Source organism: Centruroides sculpturatus, unplaced genomic scaffold (genome assembly GCF_000671375.1).
Source record: "Centruroides sculpturatus isolate CEXI.00-Female unplaced genomic scaffold, Cexi_2.0 scaffold632, whole genome shotgun sequence".
Taxonomy (NCBI): domain Eukaryota; kingdom Metazoa; phylum Arthropoda; class Arachnida; order Scorpiones; family Buthidae; genus Centruroides; species Centruroides sculpturatus.
In genome coordinates, this window is record NW_019384887.1 from 111,178 (window position 1) to 135,080 (window position 23,903).

At 29.8% G+C, this 23,903-nt stretch overlaps 1 protein-coding gene across 1 annotated transcript in view; it reads right to left on the minus strand.

Moving 5' to 3' along the window:
* Positions 1 to 23,903, minus strand: part of LOC111631135 (lysine-specific histone demethylase 1B-like) — a 48,848-nt gene that overhangs the window by 11,070 nt on the left and 13,875 nt on the right. The window contains exons 3-10 of the mRNA XM_023375336.1: positions 22,137 to 22,226; positions 21,828 to 22,053; positions 21,371 to 21,406; positions 20,032 to 20,176; positions 17,130 to 17,189; positions 10,798 to 10,826; positions 6,036 to 6,209; positions 5,887 to 5,961 (exon numbers count right to left, since the gene is read on the minus strand). Of these exons, the coding sequence (XP_023231104.1) occupies positions 5,887 to 5,961; positions 6,036 to 6,209; positions 10,798 to 10,826; positions 17,130 to 17,189; positions 20,032 to 20,176; positions 21,371 to 21,406; positions 21,828 to 22,053; positions 22,137 to 22,226 (835 nt within the window). The remainder of the gene's footprint in view (positions 1 to 5,886; positions 5,962 to 6,035; positions 6,210 to 10,797; positions 10,827 to 17,129; positions 17,190 to 20,031; positions 20,177 to 21,370; positions 21,407 to 21,827; positions 22,054 to 22,136; positions 22,227 to 23,903) is intronic.

Sequence of the window (23,903 nt, forward strand, 5' to 3'; positions counted from 1 at the left end):
AGTTCATACTAATGTTTATCACAAGCCCAGCTACCTACCAATATTCATACTAGCAAATTCGTATGATCCTATGCATACAAAATCACAGCTTTAGATCATTTATAAAATGAGTGTTCACGCACTACACCAATTACTCAGACACATAGAAGGAACTAAAACACTTAAAATCCATAGCTATCAAACACGGTTACAGGGAGAACATTATTTGTAATTTAGTGCACACCCATATCAATGGTAATAATCAAATATCCAACACTGTAGTAAATGAAATCTCTAGTGTGGATGAAAACTGCAGCAACAACACCAATCATATTGTACTGGAATATAACCATTTAATGATTAAGTTATATAAGAAAATAGCCCAACAAAAAAATGAGAAACTTACATACTTACACAACCACACTATCTACAGCCTACTATAGAACAGTAAGGACACCACTGATCATCCACTCTACTGAGAGTATATAGTATCCCAGTAATAGACCTAAGATTCCAATGTAACCTACAGTATATTGGTTCCACCATCTGCTCCATAAAAAAGAGAATTAAAGAGCATGCCTAAAGCATTATCAACAAAAAATACATCACTGCCCCGTCTTGTTACACATCTGAAGATGATGTGCATGCAGATCTCCTAAACACCATCCTCATCAAACAGGTATGACAATGTTGTAACATCAGAGCCCAAGAGACTGGAAATTTTTATGGCAGAAGCAAAGGAGAAAACTATAAACTCTGGGGAGAAAAATGTATTTCATATGCTTGGCAGACATTTTTTTAATAGTGTCCATTTAACAAAATTTCTTACGAATGTAAGAATTGATTTGTACATATACTCCATTTATGTTGTATAATCAAAGTTTTTAAAATTTTCAATATTCTACAAAAAGAATGTGCACTGGAATAATTTTTTTATTTTAAAATTTTGTTAGACATTCCACAAAAAGAATATACAGTTGGAACACATAATTTAAGTTCATTTTGGATTCATGCTTTTATAAGAAAATCCAGACCTGAAGAAAATCTGAAGAGAGCAAATTGAAAACGTTAGTCTGTTTTCTACAAAAAAGTACTTATTGGAGTTAAACAAAGGTTTTAAAATACAGGTGTGTTATAAACAAGAAGTATCTGTAGATAATCTAGTAAATTATTACTAGAATTATTAACTCATTGTAATATCGGAAAATCTGTTTCACAGAACATGTTTTAGTAAACATGAAATTATAGAAAATCTTCCAATTATTGGAAAATATTCTGTTTTCAGAATTTTGTATGTGCAGGGTTCCTACTCAAATTTTTGTTTTGAATTCCCTGACTTTCCCTGACCAACTTTGTCCAAATTCCCTGACCCTCACATTTTTTAGTGTGGAATATCGACATAATAAAACAGCATTTACTGTTAACATTGAGTACATTTAGCCCTCTTTTTGCACAGTTGATATGCTTCAAAGACTGCCACATNTAGTATAAATAGATATTTTTAACCTTTTTTTGCATTGTCAGCCTTAAGAAATGGATGCTAACATGCAATCATTATCAGTTATTTCATTATTCTTAACCAGTGCATTAAATATTAAACATCAATCATTTTAATCATTATTTGCTCAGAACACAGTAGAGTTTAAATTGCTGACATTTTTTACTTCAGTTATATAATAGATAAATTACAATAATAATTATAAATCAACAAACAAAAATAAATATATATCTGAGGAAATAGCCAAAAATACAGAATGTAAGATCTGGTGAGCATAGTAATGGCATGAGAAAGTTTTATCAAACAAGACAGTACAATACTTTGTTTCTCAGAAAAGAACTGCTTTACTGTCATGATTAAAGGATTTGTAGTAAAGGACCAGCAATAAATTCAACAGTTATATAATAAAGTTAATATAATAAAATAAATAAATAACATTATATAATAAGTTCAACAGTTATGTGACCTTAGCAAAAATGTGTAAGCCAAATATATATGACAACAAATTGGCTCAACTGCATATTTTTCATATAACAACTGAATATTTTACTGTATCTTATGTAACAGCAACAAGTATATCTGACAATGAGAATCATTCATTTTAAGTAATTTTCTATCAAACATCTCTTGCTCCTCTAATTATTTTGACCAGTATATGTGATGCAACATTTTTTAATTGAAAAAGAAATTGTTATGCCACAACTGCTGTACTCACCAGAACTTGTAGCTTGTGACTTTTAGATATTCCCTCATCTCAAATTAGATCTATATGATCATTTTCTGATGAATGATTGAGGACATTCAACGAGATACAGAGAGAGATCTTCTGATCTATATGCAAAAAAGACCTCTCTATGCCATTGGTTCCCAACTTTATTCCTCAAAACCTTAGGGTTCCATCAATAAATTCTGTTTTTGTGCTTTAATTAATAGTTTAAAATATTTATGAACATTTCAATTAAATAAAATTTCTAATATTAGTATTCCTATGTAGATATCTGCATGGCTCACATCTGTGGAAAATAAATTCTATTTGGCCAATTGCAGAGACAACATTTAGATGCTGACGATGGTTTAGAGATAGTGTAGATCATGGTTCAGAAAAATTTTGTTGCAAAGACATTTCTTGTTTGCCTCAGTTTAGATAGTGATTAAAAACTGGTTATTTGGCCTACTTTCTAGAATCACCCAACAGCAGGTTTAGACAATGTTCTAATTTGAATAGAAGGCATCACATTGTTATGTTTGTTGCAATGTTAGATAAAATTGGAGATCATTCCTTTGTTCCGCAAACTCGAAAATTTGAAAACCAGTGAAATGTTTATTTAATATGTTTAAAGATGTTTTAATACTAAAATAGTTATTAATATCTTCATCTTTATTTTGTTTATAAGAACTTATAAATTTTTATTTTTTTAAATATTAAAATATTTTCAAAAATTTATGTCAAATTTTATAATAATTTATCAATTTTTTTCCCAGAAGTGTTTCTTCAAAATCAATAAATATTTGAAACCTTTATTTATAAAGTTTGCTAATTATTTTATTTTTTAACACAAAAAACAAACAGCTTTAATAAAATGATTATAAGTGTGAGAATCGGGATTTATTTAATTAATTAGCATGGGAAATATATATAATTTTTCAAAGTTATTTACAAAAAGGGAAGATACAATATCACTTTTTTGCTAAAAAAGCAAATCAACTTCCTTTCCCACAAAACCTTATCTACAAATTTAACATCCATCTGGCAGTTCACCCCTCTTCATGTCCCCATACAACCCAATTCTTTTATGCAATTGGCCAGAACTGAAGATAAAAAGAGGCAATTTCCCCCAAAAAAGGAGTTCACCCAAGATTTCTCTTGACTCCAACACCTAAGTCTCTCATCACGACATACTCCTCTTGTGTATAGCAGTCTCGTCTCGAACTTCTCCCTCTAGCTGAACCACACCGCAGTTTGTCCCATTGCATCACGATTCATTGACAATACAAGATTTACAGGATTTGCTCCAGATCTACAGCGAGGTAGTATAAGTTGAATTTATGTAAACTCACGAGTAGAACAGAGATTAATTATTGCTTGTTGATTGTATTTTACTTATATTTTGTCTCCATTAAATTTTGTTTTGTTATTTCATAATGGTCTCGTCAATAAGCTCAATTCCACGCCAAAAATCCCATCACTTACCTATGGTCCCTCCATCTCAGAAACTTTATTGATTTATCCAATTAGCGTGCCTAATGCTCAAATTTAGGCCGGTAACGGGAATCAAGACTGTAGATCAAGATTTTATGATCTTTGATTGCAAATATCCTTTTAAGCCATCCTACAACCCTGTGGGCGGATCTTCCAGATCCGTAGCCGAGTAAGTGGTAGAGATTACTTTTGGTTCCTCACATAAATGTAAAGTACTGTACATACATAGTAATGATTTTTTTATTGTAATAAAAATAATTTATTAATAAAAGTTTATTGCAAAAATTCATTAATATTTTTATAATGAACTACCAATACTATATTAAATCAAAACTTGAATTTTAATATTTAAAATGATAAATTATTTATACAGATAAATGTTTTAAAATAAAATCAAATTACCTGTGGATTGAGATTCCATAAAGCAATTATCAAATTCCTAATACCTAAATACATAATTTGTTCTCTAGAGAAAAAACAAACTAACATTAATCATTTTAAATAAATATTCAAAATTCTTAAAATTATACATTATAAATCTGTAACTAAGCTTTACCATATGAATTTGATTCATGCCTGAAAAACAATTTATAAGACAAATGTCTGCAAACTAATCTGAACATTTCAATTATTTATCATAAAATTCCAATATATTCTCAAATCAAAATAAACTAACTCAAAAGAATAAAAGACCTTAACAATTATTAATTATAATTGCTATTTTGCAATGTACTTATCATAAAATAATCTTCTTGAAGTTAAATAAATATATGATAAATATCATAAAAACAAATTTTTTCATTTCTAAAGACATACAGTCAGACTTCCATATTGTAAAGTCTTATGTAACAAATTTCTCTTTTCAACAAGTTTTCTGTTGATATTGAAAATAAATATTTTTTTTATATTCACTACCAGTGCATTTTCCATTTAAAAACTTAAGAGAATTTGTTATATAGATTTATATAACAAATTCTCTATTTTTCTCAGAGAAAATTTGTTATACAGAATTATTAAAAAAATTGTTTAATTAAAATGCCTCAATGTCCTTTTTTTCTTATTAATATGTAAATTTTCGAGTATAAATTCATATCTTCTATTATCAGGACTTATTATACTGGCTTTACAGATAATATTACAAAGATTAACAGAAAACAATTTTTATTTTATTCCATATACCTGCAGGTATATGGAATTTAAAATTTACATATTAATAATTGTTATACAGAAGTTTGACTATGTATGTATTATATATTATATATGTATCTACTGTACATATGAGAGAATTTTCTTTGTGCCTTGATCACAATAATCAAAACAAAAAAAGTGTTCTTCCATATGTCAGTCAATCTGTTGAACAGCAGTGTGTCAAGTTTCATAAATTTCTGCTTATTCTCACTATCTTTTACATTGTTAGCATTTCTTTTATTTCTATATATAAATATATATGTTATGGCCAAAGCATGAAGTTCAGCCACTTCCCGAATTGGCTGGCCATTTCACACTTTGGCCGAGAGGTGTGGCCAAGGTCCGATGTACTTCAAAAGACCAGTGTACATGCTACTTTGGCCGGCCATTTCGCAAAGGGGCAGATAATTCCTGGTCAAAATTCAATGTGCTGATGGAAGACTGTCCAGTAGGTGGCACATCTTTTGCTTCCAGTATGATGGTGTTCTCAAACAACTGTGAGGTCACTGAACCGCACATAACAGCAGGATATCTGAGCAATTCCAAAGTGTATGTGGGAGTGTTGATGACAGAAACAACTCTCTCCAGTTACAAAACAATTTTCTCAATTTATTGTATAAATTATGCTTACAAAAACAGTATCTTCTGTCCGAGAACAGGATGATGTGATGGACAACTGGATGGCCCTTGGGTGCAGTCGTGTAATAGTTTGTGTTGAGAGATATGCATCATTTAATTAATTTAAACATTGGAAAAACAGAGAATACAGTAGAGCGTCGTTTATCCGAATCAATTGGGGACTGGAGTCGTTCGGATAACTTATTTTTTGGATAACCGATTATGTACGAAAAAATATATTAACCTATCCCATGTTGAAATTTTTCTCCATTGCGTGTCGCTTCGCGTTGAATTTTCGTTGACGTTAAGCCTAACGTAAAATTTTTAAANTATTTAAAACATATAATATGTATTCCCTACATTAATCATTAATAAAAAAATGAACACAATTTCAAATACAAACCTGAATTCCTAGATTACAAATATGCCGAGCTGCTCCTATTCCTGAAATTCCAGCTCCAATTACTATGACATTTTCCTAAAAATACAGAACAGAATTCAAAATTTAAAATATTATAATAGCTTCACACTGAAAGTTTCAATTTATTTTACCTCAGGTGGAATTGAGAAATATTTATAATCTACAGGTGGAATGACTATTCCAAAATTTACAATTCCTCTTCTAGTAAAGTATTTCAATATTCTTTCTGCTTCATATAAACAGCGAATTCGTGCTAATCCTCGACATATAAGGTGCTCTGTAACTTTTTTCATTGTTAACCATTCCTATTTTGCAAATATGCATAAAAGCCAAATATTTTAGATTTACAATTATTTTACTTAATAATAGAAAATAAAAGAAATATTATAATCAAACATTGACTTAAATGTACAGTACAATAGTAAGAATCTAGTGTACTGTATATTTAATATTATCAGAATTAGTAAGTCCAAAACTTATAAGTTAAAATACACTTAAACTTTGCTTATTGTAATCAGATTTTGATGATGGTTATTATTTTTTTGTATTAGTATAAATAGATATTTTTAACCTTTTTTTGCATTGTCAGCCTTAAGAAATGGATGCTAACATGCAATCATTATCAGTTATTTCATTATTCTTAACCAGTGCATTAAATATTAAACATCAATCATTTTAATCATTATTTGCTCAGAACACAGTAGAGTTTAAATTGCTGACATTTTTTACTTCAGTTATATAATAGATAAATTACAATAATAATTATAAATCAACAAACAAAAATAAATATATATCTGAGGAAATAGCCAAAAATACAGAATGTAAGATCTGGTGAGCATAGTAATGGCATGAGAAAGTTTTATCAAACAAGACAGTACAATACTTTGTTTCTCAGAAAAGAACTGCTTTACTGTCATGATTAAAGGATTTGTAGTAAAGGACCAGCAATAAATTCAACAGTTATATAATAAAGTTAATATAATAAAATAAATAAATAACATTATATAATAAGTTCAACAGTTATGTGACCTTAGCAAAAATGTGTAAGCCAAATATATATGACAACAAATTGGCTCAACTGCATATTTTTCATATAACAACTGAATATTTTACTGTATCTTATGTAACAGCAACAAGTATATCTGACAATGAGAATCATTCATTTTAAGTAATTTTCTATCAAACATCTCTTGCTCCTCTAATTATTTTGACCAGTATATGTGATGCAACATTTTTTAATTGAAAAAGAAATTGTTATGCCACAACTGCTGTACTCACCAGAACTTGTAGCTTGTGACTTTTAGATATTCCCTCATCTCAAATTAGATCTATATGATCATTTTCTGATGAATGATTGAGGACATTCAACGAGATACAGAGAGAGATCTTCTGATCTATATGCAAAAAAGACCTCTCTATGCCATTGGTTCCCAACTTTATTCCTCAAAACCTTAGGGTTCCATCAATAAATTCTGTTTTTGTGCTTTAATTAATAGTTTAAAATATTTATGAACATTTCAATTAAATAAAATTTCTAATATTAGTATTCCTATGTAGATATCTGCATGGCTCACATCTGTGGAAAATAAATTCTATTTGGCCAATTGCAGAGACAACATTTAGATGCTGACGATGGTTTAGAGATAGTGTAGATCATGGTTCAGAAAAATTTTGTTGCAAAGACATTTCTTGTTTGCCTCAGTTTAGATAGTGATTAAAAACTGGTTATTTGGCCTACTTTCTAGAATCACCCAACAGCAGGTTTAGACAATGTTCTAATTTGAATAGAAGGCATCACATTGTTATGTTTGTTGCAATGTTAGATAAAATTGGAGATCATTCCTTTGTTCCGCAAACTCGAAAATTTGAAAACCAGTGAAATGTTTATTTAATATGTTTAAAGATGTTTTAATACTAAAATAGTTATTAATATCTTCATCTTTATTTTGTTTATAAGAACTTATAAATTTTTATTTTTTTAAATATTAAAATATTTTCAAAAATTTATGTCAAATTTTATAATAATTTATCAATTTTTTTCCCAGAAGTGTTTCTTCAAAATCAATAAATATTTGAAACCTTTATTTATAAAGTTTGCTAATTATTTTATTTTTTTACACAAAAAACAAACAGCTTTAATAAAATGATTATAAGTGTGAGAATCGGGATTTATTTAATTAATTAGCATGGGAAATATATATAATTTTTCAAAGTTATTTACAAAAAGGGAAGATACAATATCACTTTTTTGCTAAAAAAGCAAATCAACTTCCTTTCCCACAAAACCTTATCTACAAATTTAACATCCATCTGGCAGTTCACCCCTCTTCATGTCCCCATACAACCCAATTCTTTTATGCAATTGGCCAGAATTGAAGATAAAAAGAGGCAATTTCCCCCAAAAAAGGAGTTCACCCAAGATTTCTCTTGACTCCAACACCTAAGTCTCTCATCACGACATACTCCTCTTGTGTATAGCAGTCTCGTCTCGAACTTCTCCCTCTAGCTGAACCACACCGCAGTTTGTCCCATTGCATCACGATTCATTGACAATACAAGATTTACAGGATTTGCTCCAGATCTACAGCGAGGTAGTATAAGTTGAATTTATGTAAACTCACGAGTAGAACAGAGATTAATTATTGCTTGTTGATTGTATTTTACTTATATTTTGTCTCCATTAAATTTTGTTTTGTTATTTCATAATGGTCTCGTCAATAAGCTCAATTCCACGCCAAAAATCCCATCACTTACCTATGGTCCCTCCATCTCAGAAACTTTATTGATTTATCCAATTAGCGTGCCTAATGCTCAAATTTAGGCCGGTAACGGGAATCAAGACTGTAGATCAAGATTTTATGATCTTTGATTGCTAATATCCTTTTAAGCCATCCTACAACCCTGTGGGCGGATCTTCCAGATCCGTAGCCGAGTAAGTGGTAGAGATTACTTTCGGTTCCTCACATAAATGTAAAGTACTGTACATACATAAACTTATAAGTTAAAATACACTTATGAAACCATGCTTATTGTAATCAGATTTTGATGATGGTTATTATTTTTTTGTATTAGTATAAATAGATATTTTTAACCTTTTTTTGCATTGTCAGCCTTAAGAAATGGATGCTAACATGCAATCATTATCAGTTATTTCATTATTCTTAACCAGTGCATTAAATATTAAACATCAATCATTTTAATCATTATTTGCTCACAATTAATAGTTTAAAATATTTATGAACATTTCAATTAAATAAAATTTCTAATATTAGTATTCCTATGTAGATATCTGCATGGCTCACATCTGTGGAAAATAAATTCTATTTGGCCAATTGCAGAGACAACATTTAGATGCTGACGATGGTTTAGAGATAGTGTAGATCATGGTTCAGAAAAATTTTGTTGCAAAGACATTTCTTGTTTGCCTCAGTTTAGATAGTGATTAAAAACTGGTTATTTGGCCTACTTTCTAGAATCACCCAACAGCAGGTTTAGACAATGTTCTAATTTGAATAGAAGGCATCACATTGTTATGTTTGTTGCAATGTTAGATAAAATTGGAGATCATTCCTTTGTTCCGCAAACTCGAAAATTTGAAAACCAGTGAAATGTTTATTTAATATGTTTAAAGATGTTTTAATACTAAAATAGTTATTAATATCTTCATCTTTATTTTGTTTATAAGAACTTATAAATTTTTATTTTTTTAAATATTAAAATATTTTCAAAAATTTATGTCAAATTTTATAATAATTTATCAATTTTTTTCCCAGAAGTGTTTCTTCAAAATCAATAAATATTTGAAACCTTTATTTATAAAGTTTGCTAATTATTTTATTTTTTAACACAAAAAACAAACAGCTTTAATAAAATGATTATAAGTGTGAGAATCGGGATTTATTTAATTAATTAGCATGGGAAATATATATAATTTTTCAAAGTTATTTACAAAAAGGGAAGATACAATATCACTTTTTTGCTAAAAAAGCAAATCAACTTCCTTTCCCACAAAACCTTATCTACAAATTTAACATCCATCTGGCAGTTCACCCCTCTTCATGTCCCCATACAACCCAATTCTTTTATGCAATTGGCCAGAACTGAAGATAAAAAGAGGCAATTTCCCCCAAAAAAGGAGTTCACCCAAGATTTCTCTTGACTCCAACACCTAAGTCTCTCATCACGACATACTCCTCTTGTGTATAGCAGTCTCGTCTCGAACTTCTCCCTCTAGCTGAACCACACCGCAGTTTGTCCCATTGCATCACGATTCATTGACAATACAAGATTTACAGGATTTGCTCCAGATCTACAGCGAGGTAGTATAAGTTGAATTTATGTAAACTCACGAGTAGAACAGAGATTAATTATTGCTTGTTGATTGTATTTTACTTATATTTTGTCTCCATTAAATTTTGTTTTGTTATTTCATAATGGTCTCGTCAATAAGCTCAATTCCACGCCAAAAATCCCATCACTTACCTATGGTCCCTCCATCTCAGAAACTTTATTGATTTATCCAATTAGCGTGCCTAATGCTCAAATTTAGGCCGGTAACGGGAATCAAGACTGTAGATCAAGATTTTATGATCTTTGATTGCAAATATCCTTTTAAGCCATCCTACAACCCTGTGGGCGGATCTTCCAGATCCGTAGCCGAGTAAGTGGTAGAGATTACTTTCGGTTCCTCACATAAATGTAAAGTACTGTACATACATAGTAATGATTTTTTTATTGTAATAAAAATAATTTATTAATAAAAGTTTATTGCAAAAATTCATTAATATTTTTATAATGAACTACCAATACTATATTAAATCAAAACTTGAATTTTAATATTTAAAATGATAAATTATTTATACAGATAAATGTTTTAAAATAAAATCAAATTACCTGTGGATTGAGATTCCATAAAGCAATTATCAANCAAAATAAATATATTGAAAAATATAAAAAAAAAAAAAAAAAAAATACTTTAGAAGTTGATCTAGTATCAAAAACGTTCGATTCAGCATAACACAGTTCTCAGAAAAACACCACACAAAAGTGCCAGTGCTGCCAGCTAAAACACACACACACCAACAAAAAAATATTGGAGTAGTGCAAGATATAGCCAAAGATTGCAGCGCCACAGCACTAGCGAAAATTTAAATTTGCCAACTGGAATTCTTTCGGATAACCGACTTTCGGATAAACGACACTCTACTGTATTTTCACTACAGAGGCTGCCACACAGTATGAATATTTAGTGGAGAAGTTCTCTGTATCCTTGAATTGGTCATTTTTATGAACTTTTTTGGGTCCCAGATCAATCATTTTGATTGGTCGATCCTCCTTACCTACCTCTGCTTTTTAATTGGTCTTCACTTGTTACCTAGTGTAATGAGATCGGAACCCAGATTGCAGGATGAGTCGACGTCACGTCTCCATTCAATCCCAATTGAAGATGGTCAATCTTGGGACTTACTTACATTATTCTATTGTTTTAATTTGAGAAGTTCACTTTTCTAAGAATTACTTTTAAACATGCCCTTTTATGGACGTAAATTTTTATCTTTGATCTCTTATCGGTTTTACAAATTAAAAAAGTTTTCCTCTTTCTCCCTTTTTTTTCTAAGAAGAAAAACAAAATTTATTTATTAATATGATTCTGGTTCACTTCCGGAGTCTCACACAACTGTATTCCAGAAGTGAGTTATTCATTCTATGTGAGAAACTGCTCACACTGGAATCTGTGGCACAGAAGAAAAGCTACTATGAACTGTCGCATCTCCCCAATCAATCACTGACAGGTGACCAATTCTACACTTGCTACAATTGCACTACTAAGTGTGCAACAAATTGCCACAAATGTGAAAATAACAAATGATGTGTAATTCGAAATGTCATAAAAGTTCATCTTGTCATAACAAGTGATGGTAGAGATTGATAATTTACTAAGATTAATAAGCATAACACATAATTGAATTTGATAATTTATAATTAATAATCAATATAAAGTATGAAATTATACAGACCCACCAAAATCTGCTCATGACTTTTTCTTCTGACTTTGGGCAATCACCACATGCCATTTTGCAAACTGGCCAGCCAAATTCCAAAATCAAGAAAAGATTGGACATTGGTCAGTCAATTTACAGTGACTTTGGTCATTTCCTGATTTGGGGCTTTGACCATAACATATATATACTAGCAGACCCCGCCACGCGTTGTTGTGGCTCAAAATGTATCTATTATAAATTTATAACATTTCCCCGTGGGGGGGGGAATTTTTTGAAAAATTTCTTCTTAGTGTACATTCTGTTGACGTACCCTATTAGAACGCAATCAAAAACGCAAAAAACCGCATCTAAAATAGTATAAATAGAAGCAGAGTTCTTTACGGTAAGCCTTAATCCTAACCATCTCCCTTCAGTGGGGGNGATTTTTTATATCAATTATTGTAGATCAATATCAAATGAAATATTCTCCCTAATTTTGAATATTAAGTTTTGGTATAATCAGTTATGCATATTAAAAAAAAAATGATTTTAATATTATTTGATATTTATTTTTTACTTTTCTTGTATTCATTTCAGTTTCAGATAGAAATCCATATCTTCAACCTTTCTACCAACCTGCTGAACAAGGAAAGGCAAGATGTTTTCGGCCTGATGTTATGGAATTAGATGAAGTAAAGGAGTTTCCTGAATATTCAAGGTAACTATATGATTTTTAAAATTTATAGATTAATTCTAAGGATTTTTCTGTATTGAACTTACTTAGGAAATATACATTTAATCGTAGGTAAAAAAAATATCAAATTAAATGAGCTCTATAGTTTCAAAAAATTTGCATTAGGAAATTTATTTTTATTTTAAATATTATTATAACATTCCTGGCTGTTTTACAATATAACATAGGGAAAGTATGACTATCAGTCAAATTTTGACTCCCTGGTTATTTTTTTCTTTTTTGACATTCTTATAGCCCAAAATGTAAAAAACAATCTTACAAATAAGTAATAATTTTTACAAATAATTTGTAAAAATTATTTTTAAATAAAATTTCACAACAGATGTACTGTACCACACATCTTTAACTTTGTAAGCTTATATATTGTACATACTGGATAAATAGAATATAAAAAAAACACCTTTAACAATCCAGCAAATAAAATTTACTAAAATAAAAATGTTTTTGATCGTTTTAACCTATCTTCCTCGGGTACTTAAAATAGAATGTGAAAATAGAATGTAAATTTAAAAATAAAATGAAAATGAGAATTCCAAAATAAATACATATATAAATAACTGAAAATGCAGTTGTTGTCAATAAAATAAATAATTACAAAAATAAAATAAATAACAAATACATGTCTCTTAATAAAAATTAATCTTCATAAAAAGACCGCCATGCAGTAGCCAATGTGTCTGCATCTCTATGGTTGATGTAACCGGTTCTTTTGTGTGCTTTAAAAATCTTCAATCTTTCAAGGTATTTCATCATGTCTATATTTGTTGTTGGTTTGATAATTGATGCTTGCTCCCATTGGACATGAATGTCCTGTTGCCATGAGTAAGTTGATAGTATGGAGTTATCGAGCTTCTTATCAATTGTATATTTATGCTCCTTGAGTCGTCGTTGCAAGTTGCGCATCGTGGTACCCACATAGATTAGTTTAGATTCAAAACGTTGGTTGTTTAATGGAATGGAATAGATCCCCATCGCTGAATTACAGTTATACTTCCTTGGCATGACTTTTACATATGCAAGGCTCCAATGGTCTGAGCACCAAAAACACTGAGAATTTTCATATCCTCCAAAATCCACAAACCAGGAAACTAAATACGTCCGGTGATTGAGAAATGTAATTCTCCAACATTTTTAATCGAGAAACAACTTGTCAAATTCATAAAATGCTAAAGCTCATTACCATCTGCTTTCAATTAACAACTCACTGCAGATTATAGAAAGTCTCAATGCCATTTCTCTACTTATTCGTCTCCACACACCGGAATGTACTAAAAATAACTCTTACTTTTAACCTTGTAACAGGAGTGGTTGTGTAATACTTCAGCGAATGTTTTTGACTCCACTTCTGGGCTCTTCCTCAGGCTTTTTCTATAAATACTGAGCTGGACGTTGAAAATCGAATACTTTCTTTTGAGCTGTTTATCTTTTGAATCATCGCATGCGACAACCTTCGAGCCAATTTAAAACAAAAAAAGAAAAGAGCGATGTTTTGCATACAGTTGATGCATGCTGCAGTACTTTCGACGTAAACTTTTAAATGTTGTCATCTAGCAGGATCTGCCATGCTGTTGAAAGAGATATCTCTTCTTTAAAATTGAATCTGGTATGTTATACATCATTCTTTGAATTTGAGAATGAGGTATATTTACAAGGAAGAGGCATACCTATGGGCAGTCTCACATTGACAATTCTTTGCGAGTTGGTATTGCGACAATTGGAATACAACATTCTATCCAAATTTCAACACATTATTTTATACGCTAGATATGTAGACAATATATTCATCATATGGCAGAGAAAACCAAACCTACAGTAATTTTTGAAAATGATCAATGATAACCCTATAAATTATTCCTACAATTAGATCAGGAGAGTGAAATTACTGTAAATTTTTTGGAAATTTTCATTGCATGGAGAAATTTGGACCAACGTATACAGAAAACCATGTTTTCAACCCATTTTAATTCCACATAACTCTGTCGATCCTCTTAACATCAAATTGGCAGCCTTTAGATCCTGGATAAGAAGAGCTTATATGTATTGTACAAGCATAAATGACACAGTAACAGAGCTAAATTACATCTTAAGAATTGCAGAACAACAAGGATATCCAAGGGAAATGATAGAGAAATTAATCACAACCTTTCAAGAAACAAAACAACAGCATACCTCATTGGACCAAAAACAAAGGATGATTTTAAATTATATCCCATTTTTAAGGGGAATACATAAGAAGGCAACCAAGGCTAATAATCTCCAAGTAGTATATCGACACAACCCTATGGTTTTCAGAATTTTAAAGAACAATAAAAAACAATATAATCATAATTCGGCCATGGGAATCTACTCCATCCCATTAAATGACCAATGTTTCGAATCTAAACTAGTCTATGTGGATACCACAATGTGCAACTTACAATGACGACTCAAGGAGCATAAATATACAATTGATAAGAAGCTCGATAACACCATACTATCAACTTACTCATGGCAACAGGACATTCATGTCCAATGGGAGCAAGCATCAATTATCAAACCAACAACAAATATAGACATGATGAAATACCTTGAAAGATTGAAGATTTTTAAAGCACACAAAAGAACCGGTTACATCAACCATAGAGATGCAGACACATTGGCTACTGCATGGCGGTCTTTTTATGAAGATTAATTTTTATTAAGAGACATGTATTTGTTATTTATTTTATTTTTGTAATTATTTATTTTATTGACAACAACTGCATTTTCAGTTATTTATATATGTATTTATTTTGGAATTCTCATTTTCATTTTATTTTTAAATTTACATTCTATTTTCACATTCTATTTTAAGTACCCGAGGAAGATAGGTTAAAACGATCAAAAACATTTTTATTTTAGTAAATTTTATTTGCTGGATTGTTAAAGGTGTTTTTTTNTTTCCAGTGTGTTTACTATGTCAAGAAAAGTTTTCTAATAACAAAAAATCAAATGTACAAATGCATTTTTTAAATAAACATAAAGCATTTGCAAACACTTATTGAAAGGGAGAAGAAAGAAGAAAGGCAGTAGAAGAACTTCAATGTAAAATGAACATTTTCAAATTTAGAAGTATTGATTTTGAGAATGTGTTGCTGTTGTGCAGGGTCAATGCCTGTAAATTTTGTGAGTGCTTCCTGGAAAAGGAGAGAGAGAGAGAGAGTATAAAGTAAACCTGAATCTATTTCAGGCAGTGAAGAAGTGTGAAGAGTTGATATTGGAACAGCATTGTCAATGCAAGTATCTTGATGAGCCTGAAGGATTATGCAATCGTTGTTGATGTAATTGTTCTGCAATTTGCTGTTTATATATTCTAGTGTTGTTTGGGGTATAAGGCTGTTATATATAAATTGTTCTTATTTTGATCAATAACCCTTTTGAGTGACAGTGAGATGAGGATATTGTTGTGAGAACAAGTGATGTAACTGTTGTCTATATGCTGTCATGTTTGTTTTGAGTTTTGTGATGGTTTAGTAAGTACAGATGATAAACTCATTCATTTCTGATTTTCATTTTATCCATTGGCATGGTTTACCTGCCTTAGTGGTCTGTGGCTGGATTGTCTCAGAAACATCAAGGTTTGGCCAGTTTCTCACAACTGGTTGGGCATTGCACTAGCCATAGTTGGGACCAGTGCTGCTTTCACCACTAGTGGCCAAGGGAAACTGAGACATATTTTTTGAATGTGAGCTTCTGATGAGCATAGACCTTGTTAACCCGGGTGATGTCTGAACCAGTATTACATTTGGATCATGTTATTACCATCATTAGATTCCACAGATGTGGGTTCAGTCACTCTTGGCCTCATTTCTTTCCACAGACCTCACTGGCATGGGTAATCCTTCCAGGAGCAGATGCTCCAGCTAGCATATCTCTGTGGTTCACCAGAATTACTGAGCTCTCCCACCTCAGCAAGGTGGTGACTGGCAAGAGAGGTACAATAGTTATTAAAATTTTAAGTAAAACAGAAAAACTAGAAATTCTAATAGAATGTAATAACCTTAAAATTTGTTGCTTAACTTTGAAAGAAATTTTTTAACAAAGGTTCAAACATTTCTTGGTTTGATCCTTTATGTTAAAATCATAAAGGATCAAATCAAGAAATGTTTACATGTAAGCTCCATTCATGTCAGCTACTTGAGAAAATGGTGGGAAGTGTCATCTTCACAAGAACTGTCTACATCCACAATGCTCCTGGTTGCATGAAATTTTTCACATGGGGGTAGAAAATGTCCTGAATTTGAATGGTATCATTAAATTTCAGCTATTTTTTCAAGTATACCTGAATGTAAAATATTTATTGAGTGCCCCCTTGTATATCTAAATTATAAAAATGCAATCTAATTCTTGATATTTGCTTATGTGATAGTTTATTCTATCCAGAATTAGCCAATGGGATTAGACAAATTTCCTTTTTAATGATAATGATGCTAATAATAAAATAATAGTAATAATAATACAAAAATTTTTACCATTATTCAAAACTTGATTATCTGTGTTCTGGTTTTCAGTTGAACTGTCTGAAATTTGTTCTGAATAAATTGAAATAAAAACTTAATTAATTCTTTTCTATATTAGAAGAAACTGAATAATCATATTTTAAATTGCTATTTACAATTCTTTTCTTTTATACAAAAGAAAATTGTTTAGTTTAGTGCATCGATTTATATTAGATAAAATCATAAAAATTGATAAGAAGTTAAAAAATTAAAGTTTTATATATACTTTTTTGATCAAATGTTAAAAAAATCATAATATAAATCTCTCTCTAGCTCACCCAGGCGGATATCTGACATGGGAGACTCACCACAGCCCTGGCCACGTATGTCAAATCCCGAAGCCGAAGCGCAATTCGAAAAAGCTACTGTTATCATCAACACACCCCACCAAGAGTATCTCAGGTGGCTAGAGGCCACAGCTATCTACAGTGTCAACCGGCTAACCACGTACGTTAACCGGAAGGAAGAGCTGACTCTGTCTCTGGCCTGGCAATCACTGTTAGATGCCAACCCAGCACTTCCTCCCCCACCACATGACCGCGCATGTCAGAAAGGACCCACTCCGTCAGAATTGACACCCGATCCCAACAAATAGAATACACTCCATCCAAGGAATTCCAGTCGACCTGAAGAAGAGCNATTTTTATCATCTGAATGTTAACATATCATAAAATGATCATACAAGTTCGAAAATATTTTTTAAAAAAATTAAAAAATGATCGTATAAAAGTAAAAAGTAAATAAACTAAAGAAATACATAAAAATTAAATTGATAAATATACCAAGAAATATTAAAATTAATTAAATACAAATTTTAAATAATGAACCCCCATCTATTAAATCAAATAATGTAAATAGTCCATTCCATAGCTGTCACAAGGCTTTGCATTATTTATGTAGAGGGTATAGCAGGGGTCGGCAACCTGCAGTTCTGGAGCGGCATGCAGCTCTTTTAATGCATAATTGAGGCTCTTTTTAAATTAGTAAATAATATACATATAACAAAATTTTTAATTTAAGTAAAAGATAAGTCATAAATGTAAATGCCACTAATATTATTTTAAAAAACTTTCTAATTTCACTAATCACTTATCATTTCACTGTCAGAATAAAATTATTATTCATATTTATAAAAAATAGAACATCTGGTTGCAATTATCAAGTCTTAGATGGCACAAAGTGTAAAAATTAGACTATGCTGGTGAGAAATGTTTATTGTACTGTAAATAGAAAGGTTTCCTTACTTTTATGACTGAAAAAACAGTTATTGTTTGTCCCTAAAATTTATGACTCTGTTTTTATTTGTTGCTCTTGTGTTGGCAAGTGGTCTGTAAGTTTTCTGCTTTTAGTTTTATGCCCTATTGGATATCTTTTATATTGAAGTTTTTTTATCAAGTAAATTTATTATAATTACATTATTTCTGAAGAATATTATCTATTTGTTTTCTTACATGTAAGATGATTTAAAAAAAAACAGGTTTTTAGATAATTTTTCATAATTATTTTTGTTAGATTGGTAGAAAACCGCTATTCTACTTTTTTAAATTAATACGGCTGGAAAAAAGAGAAAAGTAGAAGAAAATCGAGAATTTAGAAGTGAATGGACTAAATCCTATGCAGTTGTTTCAAATTTAACAGGGTTTCCAGTGTGTTTACTATGTCAAGAAAAGTTTTCTAATAACAAAAAATCAAATGTACAAATGCATTTTTTAAATAAACATAAAGCATTTGCAAACACTTATTGAAAGGGAGAAGAAAGAAGAAAGGCAGTAGAAGAACTTCAATGTAAAATGAACATTTTCAAATTTAGAAGTATTGATTTTGAGAATGTGTTGCTGTTGTGCAGGGTCAATGCCTGTAAATTTTGTGAGTGCTTCCTGGAAAAGGAGAGAGAGAGAGAGAGTATAAAGTAAACCTGAATCTATTTCAGGCAGTGAAGAAGTGTGAAGAGTTGATATTGGAACAGCATTGTCAATGCAAGTATCTTGATGAGCCTGAAGGATTATGCAATCGTTGTTGATGTAATTGTTCTGCAATTTGCTGTTTATATATTCTAGTGTTGTTTGGGGTATAAGGCTGTTATATATAAATTGTTCTTATTTTGATCAATAACCCTTTTGAGTGACAGTGAGATGAGGATATTGTTGTGAGAACAAGTGATGTAACTGTTGTCTATATGCTGTCATGTTTGTTTTGAGTTTTGTGATGGTTTAGTAAGTACAGATGATAAACTCATTCATTTCTGATTTTCATTTTATCCATTGGCATGGTTTACCTGCCTTAGTGGTCTGTGGCTGGATTGTCTCAGAAACATCAAGGTTTGGCCAGTTTCTCACAACTGGTTGGGCATTGCACTAGCCATAGTTGGGACCAGTGCTGCTTTCACCACTAGTGGCCAAGGGAAACTGAGACATATTTTTTGAATGTGAGCTTCTGATGAGCATAGACCTTGTTAACCCGGGTGATGTCTGAACCAGTATTACATTTGGATCATGTTATTACCATCATTAGATTCCACAGATGTGGGTTCAGTCACTCTTGGCCTCATTTCTTTCCACAGACCTCACTGGCATGGGTAATCCTTCCAGGAGCAGATGCTCCAGCTAGCATATCTCTGTGGTTCACCAGAATTACTGAGCTCTCCCACCACAGCAAGGTGGTGACTGGCAAGAGAGTTGTTGTTATTGTTGTTATTATTATTAATTTTTATAAATCATATTTTTTGAACCTTAAACATTTCAGAACAAAAAAAAAATGACAAATAAATAATAAATTCAATTAATTATTTTTAACTTACTAAAATTCAAGTCATTTATACAAAATGTGAAGAAAATAAAGTATAAATTAACAAATAAAGGAAAATCAATTAACATACCTTTTAAAAAGCCAATACTAGTTGGGCTCATCCCTACACCATCATAATAATATTTCTGAAGATATTGTGCCGAAGGAGAATTTTTTAACAAAGGTGGATGTGTCAAGTAAGCAATCCATATTGGCTGAATTGAATCAGCAGCTCTCTAAAAATAAAATTTAAATTACTTTAAGCAATAAGTACTTGAATTTGCAATTTTATTAAAAGTATAATTCAAGTTACATATAAAAAAAAATAATATTTTTTATCGCCAAGTCAAAATTTACTTATACATTTGAAAGAAATTTTTAACATTTTATTATTCCTTTTAAAATGAAATTATTTTACATTGATAATTATTTAGTAACTGTTTAATAGCAGCAATATATTGCATTAACTTTTTATATGTAATTAATTTAATCAGCTTCTACAGGACATTTATAAATTTATGAAAAATTTACTAACATATTGAGATTTATTTCTAGGGTAATAAACTACATAATTTTTGTTCAAAATTTTTGAAAAATTGAAAATAATTGTTGAAAATTGCATAAAGATATTCTCTAGCTTGATCTATTTTTATGTTCCCTACAAGCTATTTACTTTCTTTACAGTGATAAAAATAAACAATCATACCAAGCAAAGAAATCTACCCTTTCTTCCACTATGAAACCATATGATTTTTAACAAATCAATTATAAAACCATATTTTATAAAACAAGTTTATAAAATATGGTTCAAATCAGAAACATTTTCTTGAAACAACACAATTAGGGATCTGGAAGAAAGCTAAGAAAGGAAAATTAATCAGTTAACCTTTACCAGACATGATTTAAGAAAAGAGCAAGAAAACAAAAATTTGGAGAGACCTGTGACAAAACAAGAGACTATTCACATTGTGACTTAATAAAGTTAATGGCTTCTGATTCATAAAAATAAATTAAATTAAAGCACATATATACATGCATGTTTAGACACAAAGTAGGGAATGTCCTTAATTGCTTTGTCTTTGGTAGTACAACCATGGAATTTCCATTTTAAATATACATTGCATTTTTATAATTTAAAACAATTCTTTGTAACAATATTAGATTTATATATTATTTACATTTATTTGATCTACATATTAAAAATTTTAATAATAAAAAATGAAAATATTGTAATTTAAAACCACATGGATAAATTAATAAAGTCTGCTTCAATTCAAACATTTGTACATTTGTTTGAACACTGATCATTTCATATAAGTGAATGAGTCAGTGAAAACAATGTAGCATTATTATTTTAAATTACATAAATATACTATAATTTAACTATGTTTACATTTAAATATTGAAACAAATTAAATTTAGATTCTTACTGTATCTTCTGGAACAGAACATGCTTCAAAATCTTTCTATTAAGAGAAAAATTAAATTAATTAAATTTATTTTAAATATTAATTGAGTAAAATTTAATTAACTTTTATAAAATTCAATTAAATTTATTTAAAAGCATTAATATTGTTAAAGTTTTTTAATAAATTAATTTGTTTGAAAAGTTTAGCAAAAAAATAAAATAATAAACATGAGTTGAAAAGTGCCAAATTACCAAAGTGCTGTAAAGTAAAACACTTTATACCTATACATATCTACATGTATATATCATTAGTCATTAATAAATTTATCAAGTTTGTAATCAAGATAATCACTTATCCTAATTGCACATTATATTTTTTTATAATATGTACAGTTCATATTCATTTATTTCTATTGGAACTATATTTAAAATTTTACACAGATTGATTTAAAATAAGTCATTAACTTTATATGCAATACCTTATCATTGTGATTTACCATTCTACAGCAAAATTTTTGTATTAAATCTGAAGTCAATTCAATGTCTTTAGACAACTGTCGCCATTTCTGACAATCTGGTAGAACACACTTTACCCAATATGGTAACATTTGGTCTGCCATAAAAGCTTTCAGTGTTGATTCTGTTTTACCATTTACAGACCATAGATTTTTCCAAGTTATGTAACTATTATATCCATCTTTATGACTAGAAAAAAGTAAGTGTAAGATTAAATTTGGACTAATGTGTACATATAATATGAAAATGTTAGCATATTAGCTAAGACTTACCTTCGATAAAAGTAGTCAAAACATTCATTACAGTAATGCTCTCCACAAGACATATGATACCAACGAGAGGTATATCCATTTCCTGCACACCTATAAAAAAGAAGCAAGCATTTTATTATAGCAGCTGCCAATTTGTGTTCCACGGGTTCTGCCAATTAAATTACTTTCTAAACTTTAATTAATATTGATAGTTTAAATATGTGAAAAAATTTATTTAAATACTTTAAAAAGTTATTAATATTAATAATTTATTCACAGATTCTGTATGGCTCATAATTGTCAAAAATAAAATCTGTTGAGTCTAATGATAGAAGAATTGAATCATACAAAATAAAATTAGAATTGTATTAATAAATCTAATTTTCTTTATTTTGATCTTTAAAGTCACACCTCATCCTGTATGCAAGATCATCTTATACATGAGTAAATACAGTAAATACTTGAGTGTTCATTTAACAATTCACAAACAATAAAAATAAATTTGATTCTCTCATTACTAGTTGAGCTTCCAGCATGTCCACTGATGAAATCAATCTGTGAAAATTAATCCTTCACATTAATTACCAGTTTGAATTAATAATATTTGCTTTTTCCATTACTAATCTGTTTTTGTATATTCAATAAATTATTTTCAATTTTTCTGATTTATTGTTTTATTTATAATCAGTAAAATTTGTCAAGTTTGAAAAGTTTTTATCAAGATGAAAAGGGTTCCACAATTATAATAAGTTAGGAACAGCTGTTTTATTATATTAACCCTTCAGCCATCACATCAACATTGTTCTTAGTGTGGACATCCAATCAACATAACACAACATTTGATTTATATAATTTTTTTTAGTTATATAACAATGCAAATATTTATATAACTACAAGTTATATAAATCAAATACTATAATATAATAGAAGGGTTAGAAATACAAAATAATAGCCAAACATGATGGTGATATTTTGAGACTGTTATGAAGGTAGGAGGCATTGATATTTCCTTGAGGAGTGATATTAGGTCTATTGGGTGTGTCAGAGCATAAGAATATCCCTCTAGCTTAGGTGAGAGTATCTTATGTATTAGCTTCTCTAGCTTAATAGTTGGTGCCCTGGCCTTATCAATGATTGGTCTTAGCTGTTGTCCAGGTTTGTGGATTTTTGCAAAGGTGAATATTCTGGGCGTATCTGGGGAGTCTATCGTGATATTCCTTAATTCCAGGTGTTTGGCTAGCTTCGTATTTGAAAAGCGTATTTTCATATTTTAAATCCCTCTACCCATCTATTAAACTCCCGGTGATATTTTAGCTAACATTTATTTTAGAACATCACTAATAATTATTTAATTTATTTTAAAAGAAAATAGTAATATAAAATATACATAATGCTCCAAGTACAGGATGTAAAAATAGAACATTGCACCAGACTAGTCTGGTGCAATGTTCTATTTTTGTCTGTATCTTGTATAAATAGTAATAATTGTTGAAATTATTAGGCTTCAATATATTTTTTATTTCATATTTTGATTAATAAATTCATTAATAATCATGCAAATTTTATATTACAGATAAATATGTTATCATTTATTAATAACTTTAATGATTAAACAATTTATTTTATAAATTTTGAGAACTATCTGGAAAAGAATAGCTACAAGTAATCACAACTCCATATAACCATATAAAAGAAAAACTATTTAAATTATTATATTTATGTTATTATTCCAGACACAGTGAGTTTTTATATACAGTAGAGCCTCGATTATCCAATTCAATTGGGGAC